The 12,665-nt window shown below is 41.5% G+C and overlaps 1 protein-coding gene across 1 annotated transcript; it reads left to right on the top strand.

The window, feature by feature from the left end:
- Positions 1-3,060: 3,060 nt before the first annotated feature.
- Positions 3,061-10,954, top strand: LOC128471471 (transcription factor CP2-like protein 1). Its single transcript, XM_053453416.1, has 15 exons — positions 3,061-3,228; positions 4,066-4,208; positions 5,113-5,189; positions 5,723-5,828; positions 6,053-6,159; positions 6,253-6,405; positions 6,526-6,636; positions 7,462-7,556; positions 7,793-7,847; positions 8,212-8,305; positions 8,631-8,721; positions 8,887-8,969; positions 9,226-9,371; positions 10,295-10,346; positions 10,861-10,954. Exons 1-15 carry the CDS (start codon positions 3,146-3,148, stop codon positions 10,896-10,898), a joined length of 1,434 nt encoding a protein of 477 aa, XP_053309391.1. The 5' UTR covers positions 3,061-3,145; the 3' UTR covers positions 10,899-10,954.
- The last annotated feature ends 1,711 nt before the right edge of the window (positions 10,955-12,665 follow it).

Below are 12,665 nucleotides of genomic sequence, written 5' to 3'. Positions count from 1 at the left end.
TAGTAACCATATTGTAGGATTTGTCATAATTATTGCCTGTTGAAGGGGGGGGGTCACGCTCATCCATGTGCAGGCATGTTGACATTCCTCGAAGTGGTACATTTTGTCAGGGTTAATCTCCTATATTTGCTCTACAAACATAGTTAACCCTTTATGTAGGAGTTTAAAACGTATTTATACACAATTCAAAGGATACATGTTGTGTTACACACAAAGCCTGAAGAATGGTATGTGACCGCCTCACACTGCCCTAAACCGGTTTATCATTTACCCGGTTACGTCTTGCGGCCTCTTGACCCTTTAAATAATTTTTCTACTTTGGTCCTGCGTACCTGTTATATATATATATATATATATACATAATATATATATATATATATATATACACACATGGTCTATTATATTCAACTCACACTGACCGCATGAAAACCAAGGGGCTTTCTGTTACAGGAGAGGAATTTATTATATGTTTTTGATTGTTTTATATTTATATATATTTATTTATATATTTATATATATATTCACTATATGAGGCTTCGGAATAGACAGTATTGCAGCACTCCTGCTAGGGAGGTAAATGAGATATGAATGCAAAGGAGACACATATTTAATAAACAAATATATATATATATGATACATCGCAGTGTTACAATGTTGCAGTGTAGGGTCAGTAGATAACACCAGCTTGTGATGCCACTTACTATGGCACTAATTTCATTTGCCATTTGCACCCTGGCTGTTATACATATAATATAATGGTATAATTGTATGATATATATATATATATATCTCCTGTAAAAACATAAAAATAATTAATAAAATAATATAATATAATAATATATTATAGTTTATAATATAACTGCCCTGCAATAAGTGTTCCGCAATGCGTACTGATTCTATTCTTTTTATTATTTAATATAGGTCCCTTAGAAGCATTCCCCGGTTGAAACAGCCCCCATTTAAACGGCACAGAGCTCCCTTTAGAAGGAAAGACTGTCTGTGTGTCCCGTATTGTGCTTTAGTGTCAGTCTGTCTTAGCAGTTACACAATGTCTTCTCCTCTCCAGATATGTGTGTTTATAGTAAATAGTGCAGACTGTGTGTACTTGTGTATACTGCATACATGGGCTCGGGGTGGGGTGTAAGACTTATACATACATCGGCCAAGATTTTTTTGTTTATCCACAAACAATGGACGCACAGGACCTCAAACCTAAACAGTGTCTCCTTGCCACATGGCACATCCACAAAAACCATAGAGAGGAGATTGTGATACAGAAGCGGGGGGTATTTAGGACAATAGGATGAGTTACAAGAAGACGGTGCAATTGGAGTTATAGGGAAAAGTTTTATACGCTGATAGTTGTAGCGGGTTATTTGGAGTAGTAGGAGGGGTTATATGAGATAATGGGAGGGGTTATAGCAAGGGTTATATAGAGTAATAGGGAGGGGTTATATGGTGTAATAGGAGGAGTTATAGCAAGGGTTATATAGAGTAATGGGAGGCGTAATAAGTTATTGAGGGTTTATATGGAGGATTATAAAGAGGGGCTGAAGGGAGTAATAGGAATGGTTATAAAGATGGTTTATATATTGTGGTAAAGTGGATGGGATATATATCTCACCTGGTTACCTCAGCCAGGCACGGTAGCAAACCCAGGTGCTCTCAGGTGAGGCTTCCTATGCTCATTACTGGGGAGGAAGCCTTAAAAGAGAGGGATGTTGGGTTTGCAGGGTGGAGGAGGGACTGAGGCAGGGAGCAGCTATGGCCAGCGCTGCAGCCCACCAGGTATGACGCTTTACCTATGGGCAACCTGTTACTTTGCTTTGTGCCAGACCGTAGGCTTGTAGAGAGGTCTCCGGATGTTTAGTTAGAGCCGGACAGGCTTAGAGTTTGTTTTATTTGCAAGGGGCTCTCTGCCTACATCTTCTCAATAAACACGTTTGACTTTTGAAACCTGTGTGAATACTGTCATTGCCGCCCCATGCGTGAGCTGTCCCCTACAATGTATATATATATATATTCTATATTCTATATTCTATATGGAGGATAAGTTATATGGTGTGATATCAAATATTATAAGAGAGAGTAACTCTCCCTTTTAGTCCTATTTTTCCCAGACTTTAAATGGGGTAGCAGGGAAAGATTATCGGGTATTATCGGCTATCTCCCATACGCCCCTCATTCAATATGTTTGATTTTAAAAATGAGCCCTAAACGTCGCGATAATTTGTACAATGAACTATTCTTCCAAATGCATTATTCAGTTACGCCAATAAGTCTGATTCCTGATAGAGCCCCACTCCCTGTCATGCCTCGCCACCATAAGTGAAAGACGCGTCATGGTATGGCAGCAGGAACGCCTGTGTTCCTAAAAGTGACAAGACCTGCTTCTTTCTAGAGAAATCAGGTAGCCGCCGAAGCAGTCGTATCCAGCTACATGCTGGCCATTCTAGATTTTCACGGAAAAAATATAGAGAAAGGTGCATGTTCTGCCTCCAGCGGTATCGCGCTATCCCCGCTATACAATGAGTTGGAGCTTAACGTTTATCCTTAAACATTTCTTGCAGAACTGGTTAATTTAAACATGGCCTGTATGTTAAAGCTTTACCACCCGGATTTAACATGTATGCCGTACAAAGCGACATGTTACAAGAAGCATTTTGTTTAATATAATGCTACTATGCTGTGCCGGTCATGGCACTGATAAGGTTAATCGTCGTTTCACCCCCCCTTTTGATGTTTTATTTGTAAAAGTGTGATGTATGGACAACACAAACACTGAAGATCTGAGATTGTAGCTTTGCTTGGAAGTGTGTGCTTGCGTACATACAAACAGTTTCCACTGTGTGATGTCTCTGTGTTTGTGTATATATACACACTGACACATTTATACACAAAGTCTCCGAATCTTCACCCGGGACAAAGTCAAGTAGCCAATCACAGGAAGGTGAGCCAAGATCACAGGTGAGTTTAAACCAATCACAGCGAGTTCCGCGTTATCTTTCTGCTGTATAAGAAGAGGTGCCTCGTGTGGATGTCACTGTATTTAATTGGATGTCTAGGACCGTTGTGTATCTACTGCCTGCGTACTCAGGAATTGTATCAAAAGGGATCTTGTACCTGTAGGATCGGACCGGCCATCATGTTGTTCTGGCACAGCCAACCCGATCATTACTGGCCAGCACCTGCTGAGCACTTTCAGAGTCCTTCCAGCACTATCTACAGGTGAGATTACAGAACATGGTACGGGGTATGGCATGAGGTGGCAGATGGGGCGTGAGGTGGCAGATAGGGGATGAGGTGGCAGATAGGGGATGAGGTGGCAGATGGGGCGTGAAGTGGCAGATGGGGCATGAGGTGGCAGATAGTGGATGAGGTGGCAGATGGGGCATGAGGTGGCAGATAGGGGATGAGGTGGCAGATGGGGCATGAGGTGGCAGATGGGGCATGAGGTGGCAGATGGGGTGTGAGGTGGCAGATGGGGACGTGGAGTGGTCGGCTAATATAACGAGAAATAATGTAATTTAAAAGTATTTTTGACCCGTCTTAGAAACAATAGTCTATTGTTCTAATGCACTTTTCTATGCAAGAGTGTTTCGTTTTTATACACAGTGTGGCAAATTGAAGGGAACATTTTTTTTGGTTGCTATGGTAATTGCACCACTTTGATCCAGAATTGTTCTTTGTACATAATTCCGATTAATTACCAGGAAGTGAATTTCAGCGGAATTACACCCGGAGTATTAAATATTCCAGAGAATAAGGGGTAGTTAATGTCCAAGAAAATATTAAGCTACTCGCGGAATATAGAGTGAGGATTTGGTGAGCACTCAATAGACCCATTCTCACACCCTTTATTTCCAGTTACCAATTTGTATCCACCTTTATTAACCATTGTCCTCCCAAAGCTCATATACTAGACCCAGGTAACAAACAGGTAGCATCCCGCCAATTATTGAAGTTAAAGTTTCATGATCCTTTGCATGATGGGAGTTGTAGTTGGCTGCCGGTTGACTATCCCTGCCCTTAACCCTCTGGTTTCTGTGCATTCTCGCGTTCCAGAGAGTCCATCCAGCTCCCATTCCTGAAGCAGGAGGACCAGCCGCCCCCGACCCCTCTGTGCCCGGCCTTCCAGTGCGTTCTCTCTGCCCCCACCTCCCCGGCCGTCAAACTACACGAGGAGACACTCACCTACCTCAACCAGGGTAAGAACCTTCTTTGTAGATGTCTTCTCACTAAGTTCTGTTCGGAAGCGGATTTATTCTCCTTATCCTTGAAATGAAGAAGCAGAGCATCCCAAATTTGGTACAAGAGAAATAGAACGTTTTCCCAAAAGCTGCGCTTAGAAAATCCAGGATCTATTCCATTCTTGGATTTAACCCCTTAATGACAAGGGGTTAAACATATGCATAGCTTGTCACCTGGAAATGGCGCCGTTGTTTTTTAAGATGGCTCCAAAGAGGTCTATCTGGTTTGAAATAAGAGCAGTCACACCTCACAATGATTCTAGAACTCTAATAATGGAGTTTTCAGGAATGTAGACAAAATGTGTTGGGCTGGAAGAAGAGTCCGTCGCCTCCAAGATAAGAAATGTAGGGGTGGGTTCACTAACCTGCGATTCTCTCCCATTACTGGGTATCACGGACATAGACAAGATCACCTTCTAATATTTTCATCTGGAAGCATAGACTAAACATATGAGTGCATCTGTGCTCGCTATTAAAGGGTTAACATAGGCTGTTTACATTACAGTTACTATTTCTGTTCTACGTACATTATCAAAATTAACAAAAGACGTTTACATAATAAAAAAAATAAGTATTGTTGTATCTCATGGAGACCATCGTTTGGGTCGTTATTTGCATTTTATTGATTTTCTAAAAATGTGACTATTTTTTATAGAACGCTTTAGAAAAAGCATTCGGGAAAAGATGGAATATTGGCTCATTTGTAACTTGCGTTAAAAGCACAAAACTTTCGATTTACTCAATGAAAACATTTCAGGGTTCCACACACTAAATACACCTGTGTGTCACGTTATATTATCGCTATTAATATCAAATTCCGCGTTAAATACAAAAAATCTGACCTCGTCGCCTTTTCCTGCAGGTCAGTCCTATGAGATCCGCATGCTCTGTAACTGGAAGGGATCCGTGGATGTTGCTGAAAGTCGGAATCTCTTAAAGGTCGGTACCAAATATCCAAGTCGGTCTGTGAGTTTATGTATTTCCCCCCCAATTTAAACATGAATTCCAATTAATTTCTCTAAGAAACAGTCCTATCTCTTGTTAGGACAGAACTACAGCCGGGCAGCTTTATTTTAAACATAAATATGGAACAGAGTTCTACTTCTAGCTGTCTAAGGACCTGAACGTTGCTTCACTCATGGTTATTAAAGACCCCTGAACCTTCTCATATTCCCACGTACAGAAAGTCCCTGACTTAAGTAAGTGGATCGATTGGCAACTCTCTGCGCAGGCCAAGTTCTACGTAACTTGGGACCATGTTTCTTTATATACTGTACTTTATGGCGCCAGATCGTTCTGTAAATTCTACTTTTTATACTTAGCTATGGGGTGTGGAAGAATATGGTAGAAACCTAATAATACCAAACTTATGTTTGGATATTTGTTCCAAAATCGGCTGAAATGAAGTGTAAACGTCATAGTGCGGGATTAAATGGCTGAATGTATATAACGATCTCTGTTGTCCCTCACAGACGGTGGTCAGAGTGGTTTTTCACGACCGGCGGCTGCAGTACAGCGAGAGGCAACAGCTGGAGAGCTGGCAAATGAGCCACCCCGGGGACCGAATCCTGGATATAGGTACCCTACGAATGCTAAATGCTACCCTTTACTATGCTATATGTTTTTCATGAAAGGGATGGATCCATTAGCCGTGACACCTTGACTCTGATTTTAAATCACAGAGGAAATAATTTAATCAGGTCACGTGACTTTGAAAATATCAAAAAACACTTAAAGAACGTTAAATTCAACAAGTAAAGTGGACATTTTTAACACATCTCTTGTGGTATTGCCGGTTCCAGATGTTCCCTTGTCTGTGGGAGTGATGGATCCACTTGTAAACCCCAATACTGTGAACACCTTCGAGTTCTTGTGGGACCCCAGTAAGAGGACCTCTGTGTTTATCCAGGTAAATGGGAGTAATACGCTTGGGAGGAGGACACGTAAGTCCTGTCTAAGTAAAGGTCCAATGGTCATGTACTTAAACTCCAATCGCTTACAGGTTAACTGCATCAGCACCGAGTTCACTCAGAGAAAGAATGGAGGTGAAAAAGGAGCCCCGTTCCGTATCCAGCTGGACACCTTTAGGGCCGATTCTCAGGGGAGCTTCACAGAGCATCTCTACTCAGCCAGCTGTCAAGTCAAAGTATTTAAGGTGTGTAAACCTACGGCTGATCGTTTCTACAATGCCTTTAACCCCTGTACCTTTTTACAGGGCACCAACCATGCCTCACCCATTCTCACATCTTTACATTGATTGTCTTGTCTTCATTAGCCAAAGGGTGCAGATCGCAAGCAGAAAACCGACCGCGAAAAGGTGGAGAAGCGTTCAGCTCTGGAACGAGAGAAGTTCCAAACACCTTGTGAAAACACTGTCCTGACTGAGGTACCCGGGGATTCATATCACGCGACCTTTGTATACATGATATATGGCGTCTGTGAGGGTTAGATCATGATTGTCATCTGGTTAATGTTACCACCAAGACCTTCAGAGTAATTGTAGGCCACCGGGTGTTAATCAACTGCTGTTTCCATCAACCTCAACTGGACTTGATTGGTAAAGGTTCATGGGAAGTGCGTTTCTCAAAAGCCACAAGAGGTTTGCTTCACATATATATATATATATATATATATATATATATATATATAAAATATACGTCCCCAGTCTGGAATCCCTTGTTTTGTGCAATTGAAGGATTATGTCGTTAATCAGTTTGATCCTCTATGGTGGAACAATCAGCGGATCTCTCGTTTGGAATGTTTCACTTATACGCAAGCAGCGAATATCTAGAAAAATACACACGTGGATGTAAATGAAACACGTCTTGCGTACTCATTCCAAGCACTCTGCATGTAAATCCTGCTAGTCATCATCCTAGTATCATCTGCCCGGTATGCAGGACTGTTCCTGTAAATCCAGAACTGTTGGCAGATATATACTTTCATTTACAACGCTACCTTGTGGGGAAAAAAACTAAATCAGATAACACATCCCATAGGGTTTAATGAGACGAGGGAAAATAACAAGGTGCCGGCGGGTTACAGAGAAGAAGATGATGATGGTGAAAGAAAATGTTACTTTTTTAGCCAGCTATGCGTAAAGCTTTTCAAAGAATGAATGGATGTCACCAGCCGCGGTCATACATGTATTTAGGACCCGTTAGCTTCTTCCAGGCACGTCCCTTACATACATATTCCTTCCTTTCCATAGTGCGCTCCTTGGCCGGAAACCGATTCTTACAGGAGCCCCAACAGCACCCCTGGAGTGAGCTCTCCGCACCACTTTAAAGTATCCACCCCAGAGAGGTAAGTGGGACCCTCGTTCTCATTCAAAGGGCTGTTCCAGTTGAATTTTTTGGGCCAGGAACACTTAATGTTCATGATGCAAAAGACAAGCAAAGTGCTGCTTTTATGTTATTAAATCTTGGGAGGAAAAAGGAAATAAGTCCCATGGTGCCACCAGGGCAGTATAAATAAAGACATAAGTAGTAATTTCATGGTTATATTATAGCGAGTGATGATTCCTATTCCTTTTCCTCCAGGAACTGCGCTTCCCCTGTCTGTGCGTCAGATAGTTCTACAGAATGTGCCGGCGAGGTGAGTACCATTAACCAGACACACAGTGGGGCGGGGCGGCAGAGGATGATGTCACACGCGCGTATTAATGGATAATGATGTCATTTTTTCAAAAAATGCCTAAATTGTGCCTTTTTAACATTCGATTTTTAACCTTATGGAATGGAAACACATTTTAGAAGGCAGGGCACTGCTTCCAAAGTGGTGACGTGGCAAACCAAGTGTACACAACACCACAAAGCAGAGGAACAGTCTCCCAGTGAAGATCTTAATAAAGTTTAATGGCCGACAGTACAAAATTAAGGAAAAAAGAATAAGATATACATGAATGCTAAACAATAATATGCAATAACAAGGATCCTATTATTTACTTATTTCTCCCCAGAGTCTAAGTCCTACGGCCTCCATGTCCGAGACCCAGCAGTGGCTGGTGAGAAACCGCTTCTCCAATTACTGCCGAACATTTTCCAATTTCACAGGTAACGAGGAGTGACGCGTTGGGTTAATTGGCCTGAAATGGATCTTGACAATTAGTGTTAATTGACTAAATGTGGTATTAATGTCGGCGTATTACATTGTTTGATTTAACCCTACTATTTAGGGTTAATTTTTTACAATTTGGCGTAGAATAATAATTATTTGGGTATAACTGAGCTGATATCATGTAATTCACATAAAAAAGACACAATTTCATATTTCCCGGACTCCACCAGCCATCATATTACATAGCGCTGTATAATATTGGAAAACGAATATATTGGTGGTGATGCCGTGCTAATGATTTTGTTAACGTTTTATTATTAGGAGCTGATCTTCTTAAGTTGTCCCGGAGGGACCTCACTCAGATTTGCGGCGTGGCTGATGGGATCCGTTTAAGTCACGCACTAACAGCAAGGTGAGTGACGGCAACGTTACAGGAAAAGGAGCTCCCGGGGGGATAAGGTAGCTCATTAAAGTTGGAAAGAGGGGATGGCGAAGGCCGATGATACTGTGTATCAGATGAACATTTTAACAACCACTGACAATCACAAGCATGCTCGTTGTCGTCCTTCTACTGCAGGTCTGTGCGTCCGCGTCTCACGCTATATATCACTACAGAGTCTTCAGGGAAAACCCAGGACACTGCAGAAGCCAAACAGACAGGTAAGAGTTAATGGTAAATAATGGTAATAAAACCCAAATGAGTCACCATTTTTGATGGTTGTCTGGTGGCAGTGATGTATTCATGGGGACCAAAGGTTTAAGCCTAACCCGGGGGATCAGGTAAAGCCAAGTGGCTCCATCAGCCCTTTACCCGGCCCGTAACTCAAGTATAGTCCAATCAACTTCAAATAGTGATGTGAAACAACCAATGAAAAAAAACTGCAAATTTCACCAATCTCGCCCTCCTCCCCCCTAGCCCTCTATCAGGAAATCTACTTAGAAGATGTGACTGCAGCCGAACTGACCAATAAGCTGGCAGATCTGCTAAGTGTCCCAGCAAATCACATACATCGGATCTCCAGGACCGGCCCACATGGAATTCACATCGCCCTCAGCGACACGGTCAGTTTCTAGCCAATGGGGACAACAAACGGTGTCAACAAACAAATAAGTCCAATGGAAACAAAATCACAGACCTTGGTGGTCTGATGTGTTACCCGTCTCCAAGGGCAACCAATGGTCAGCTTAGTGAAGTGTTCATAAAATGACGTTGTATATTGTTGTACAGTAGATGCGGTAGTAGTAGATACAGACCCCCGCCCATATTACCTAAAATGATGGATACCGTGGTATAGATTGAAAAAAGGATGACATCTTTGCACCTCAGGCCTCCTTTCCGGTAGGCCATGGCCCGTTTATATAACAAATGACCGTCAGGAAGTAATTTCTTGAAGTGTTTCTGAGTTCCCGCCATTTTTGTTTCTGTAACAGTTCTGCCTATTTGCGGTGGTGAGGTAATCATCTCAGGCACAAGTGATAAAAATGACTATTATTCAAAAGCCAAGGGATACAAGGCATGTGATCACAAGTTTGTTTAAGAATAAAATACGTTATTAATATACATATTTCAGAGGCGTCCTCCATTATCCCGTGAGGGGCTCTAAGCAGTGGTGTTATGTGATTATAGGGCGCTTGTGTCGGTTTCCTGCAAATAGTTATCAGAAAACTCGGGAACTTTAATCTCAGGATGAAGGGCCACAATCTCAGGGTTACACAGTCTGGAGCGGACTCATATTCTATATTAATTTGATGATATCTAAGACTCCTAATTAGTGTTGTTGCTAGCAGTATGTCAGCATTGAAATCCCTTCTTGAATGCAGGTGACTTAATCAAGTGTCTCTTTAGATAATGACAAGTCAAGGTTGCAACGCGAAGCATGTAGCCATGATGGGCCATTAAAGGATATTTAATGAATCTCAGGGTCATGTAGAAAGCTCCCCAGTATGGTTATCTGTTTCTGACTTGTGTCCCTCTCACCCTACAGATGGTCAGAAACATGGCAGATGAGTCCTGCTTCACAGCCAGCCTACAGAAAAGTGAGTATCACTCGCATTCTTGTGAAGGAGTGAGGTATAGTAGAGACCCAAAGAAAGATGTAAAATGGGTAAATTAACTGCTGTACAAGAAATAAAAAAATGACTAAACTTCTAACAAAATTAAGAAGGTGCATATCACACCCATATTTTGTATTTTTTTAACAAATTGATTGCCGTTCCTCCGTTGTCCTGCAAAAAAAAAAAACAGGTTAATTTAATGAGTTCGCGATGTTCCTCAGTCGAAAGCTGCTCAGATTCCACCCCGATGGTGACAGTGAATCAAGCTTTTGCGTAGCTCCCACCATGAAACCCAGGACAGTCGGGATGTGGTCCCTTAAGGCTCAGCGAAGTACTTCTTACTTCACGCATGTGCAGAGCGCTAGTTATCCTCTTCACATATGTGCACGTGTTAGCGTTCGGGACTATCCCACCAGATATAGGTCAGTAGAGAGGTATGCTATGGAGTCTCGGGAAAAAAAACAACCTATTTTCTGTGTTTTTTGCCCCCTTGCAGTACAAAATACAGATGGCTATCACTGCATCCTACGGTAACCTTGCGTGGCTACGCTGGACACGTCCCAGATGTTCACCGCCATGGAAGAAAGAAATGCAGCAGTTGACTAAAGTTACCCATTTCTTTGTCTTTGCCACGGCATTCACCTTTTAATGTGATGTATATTTACAAGCTGGGGGGGCTACAAATAGCAAAGACTGGTCGTGTCTATTAGGGTAGATGTCGGGGAGGGCAATAAAAAGGGATTTAGAAAGCACTCATTTTTGATACGGATTAAATAAATGTTTATTCTACTTTGTTCTGAGACCCATGGCCAGGATCTCCATGGTGTTCTGTATAAAACACAGGTTTAGACTGCTTTATATGGGGAGTAGATGTATATAAAATACATATGTAATACTACGCTGGAGGCCTTGGACAGCCATCTAACCTGCTGGATAATGTCATGAATATTTTTAATTTAAAAATATTTCTGTATATATTTAACATGTAATAAATTATTGTTTTCTATGAATATCAGTCACTTGTTTAAAACTAAAGAGGAAACGCCAGGCGTTTAATAACATATAGAAGTCTGCATTGTGCTGATCCAAACGGACCCAGAGACTGTTATCTATGTCATAGATTCCACCACTAGGTTAAGTTACTTTCTGAAGGCTTCCACGTGGGAGATCTGAATCTGTACCCCACCGATCTCCCGGGTGGAGAGGATTAAATAAATGGTGTGTAGGCTTTATTTACTTAACTGTGAGTTAAAGTAAGAAAAGTTTGGGTGAAACAAATCATCCCCTAGCAAGTGATTTATTAAGATGATTCCCAACCAAGGCGTTGACCCGGCATAATTTGCAAAAAAGGTTAAGTCTGCCAATTGTTTATAATTGAGGATCACTTGATGACTGTCTGTGGATTAGAACATCCATCGCCCCCAGCCAGGCTGATGGGGGGGGTGCACCAGAAAAAACATGAAATATGGAAAGGTTGGTGAAAAAACCCAAAGGAAACGAATCTCATGGCTCCATTCGCCAAAGATTAGCGACGAACTGGCTGCATGAAAGGTGCCCAGGTGCTCCTAGTTAAATGCCCCTTTGTGGGGTATTTTGAGCTGGTGGGCAGCTACACGGTCCCAAATGAGACATAAACTTACAAAATAAAATGTTAAAATTTCAAGTTTAGAAAAGGGAAAACGCATGTTCCATTTTCTGAGTTTAAAAATATATAAAAATAAAAGATTTTAAAATAAATACAAATTTCGTAACATTTAAAACGAATGATGTCACCATTATATCATAAAGAGAACCTAAAAAAAAAGTAAGATAAATAAACCCATTCCATGAAGCTCCCGTGACCCCGCTCTGTGACTTTACGTGGTCTTCAGCTTCATGGCTGAGTTGCTGCTGTTCCTAAAAGCTTCCACTTTCCAACAATACCACTTACAGTTACCCCTGGAATATCCATCAGGGATTAAATTAAATAACTGATTTATTGCAAAGGTGGCATCCGATCACAGCACCACGCTTATGTCTACTAAACAACCCATTTTTTTACATAAATATTTGTAAATGCAGATTGCAGTTTTTATACACATGTGGCAACCATAGGGTCCATATAGCATAGGGTCCATATAGCGTAGGGTCTGTATTCTTTTTAGACCACTTATTAAAGCAGTCAAGGGTTTACTAAATTCTAAATCTACGGGTCATTACTCGTTGCTGATCCTTCTGGATCTTTCTCCTCTTATAAGAGGTAGCATTTACAGTAATTTTTTTGTAATTGCTGTGTAAATGGTTAGCGCTATAACAAAATAT

Source organism: Spea bombifrons, chromosome 13, assembly GCF_027358695.1.
Source record: "Spea bombifrons isolate aSpeBom1 chromosome 13, aSpeBom1.2.pri, whole genome shotgun sequence".
Classification (NCBI taxonomy): domain Eukaryota; kingdom Metazoa; phylum Chordata; class Amphibia; order Anura; family Pelobatidae; genus Spea; species Spea bombifrons.
This window is presented reverse-complemented; position numbering and strand designations above follow the sequence as displayed.

What these genes read in the sequence shown, in the direction of transcription:
- LOC128471471 (XM_053453416.1), top strand. Translation starts at nt 3,146, where the DNA reads ATGTTGTTCTGGCACAGCCAACCCGATCATTACTGGCCAGCACCTGCT. An exon ending in ACTCACCTACCTCAACCAGG is followed by an intron (nt 4,209 to 5,112) that starts GTAAGAACCTTC and finishes CTTTTCCTGCAG; the next exon opens with GTCAGTCCTATGAGATCCGC. An exon ending in AGTCACGCACTAACAGCAAG is followed by an intron (nt 8,722 to 8,886) that starts GTGAGTGACGGC and finishes CTTCTACTGCAG; the next exon opens with GTCTGTGCGTCCGCGTCTCA.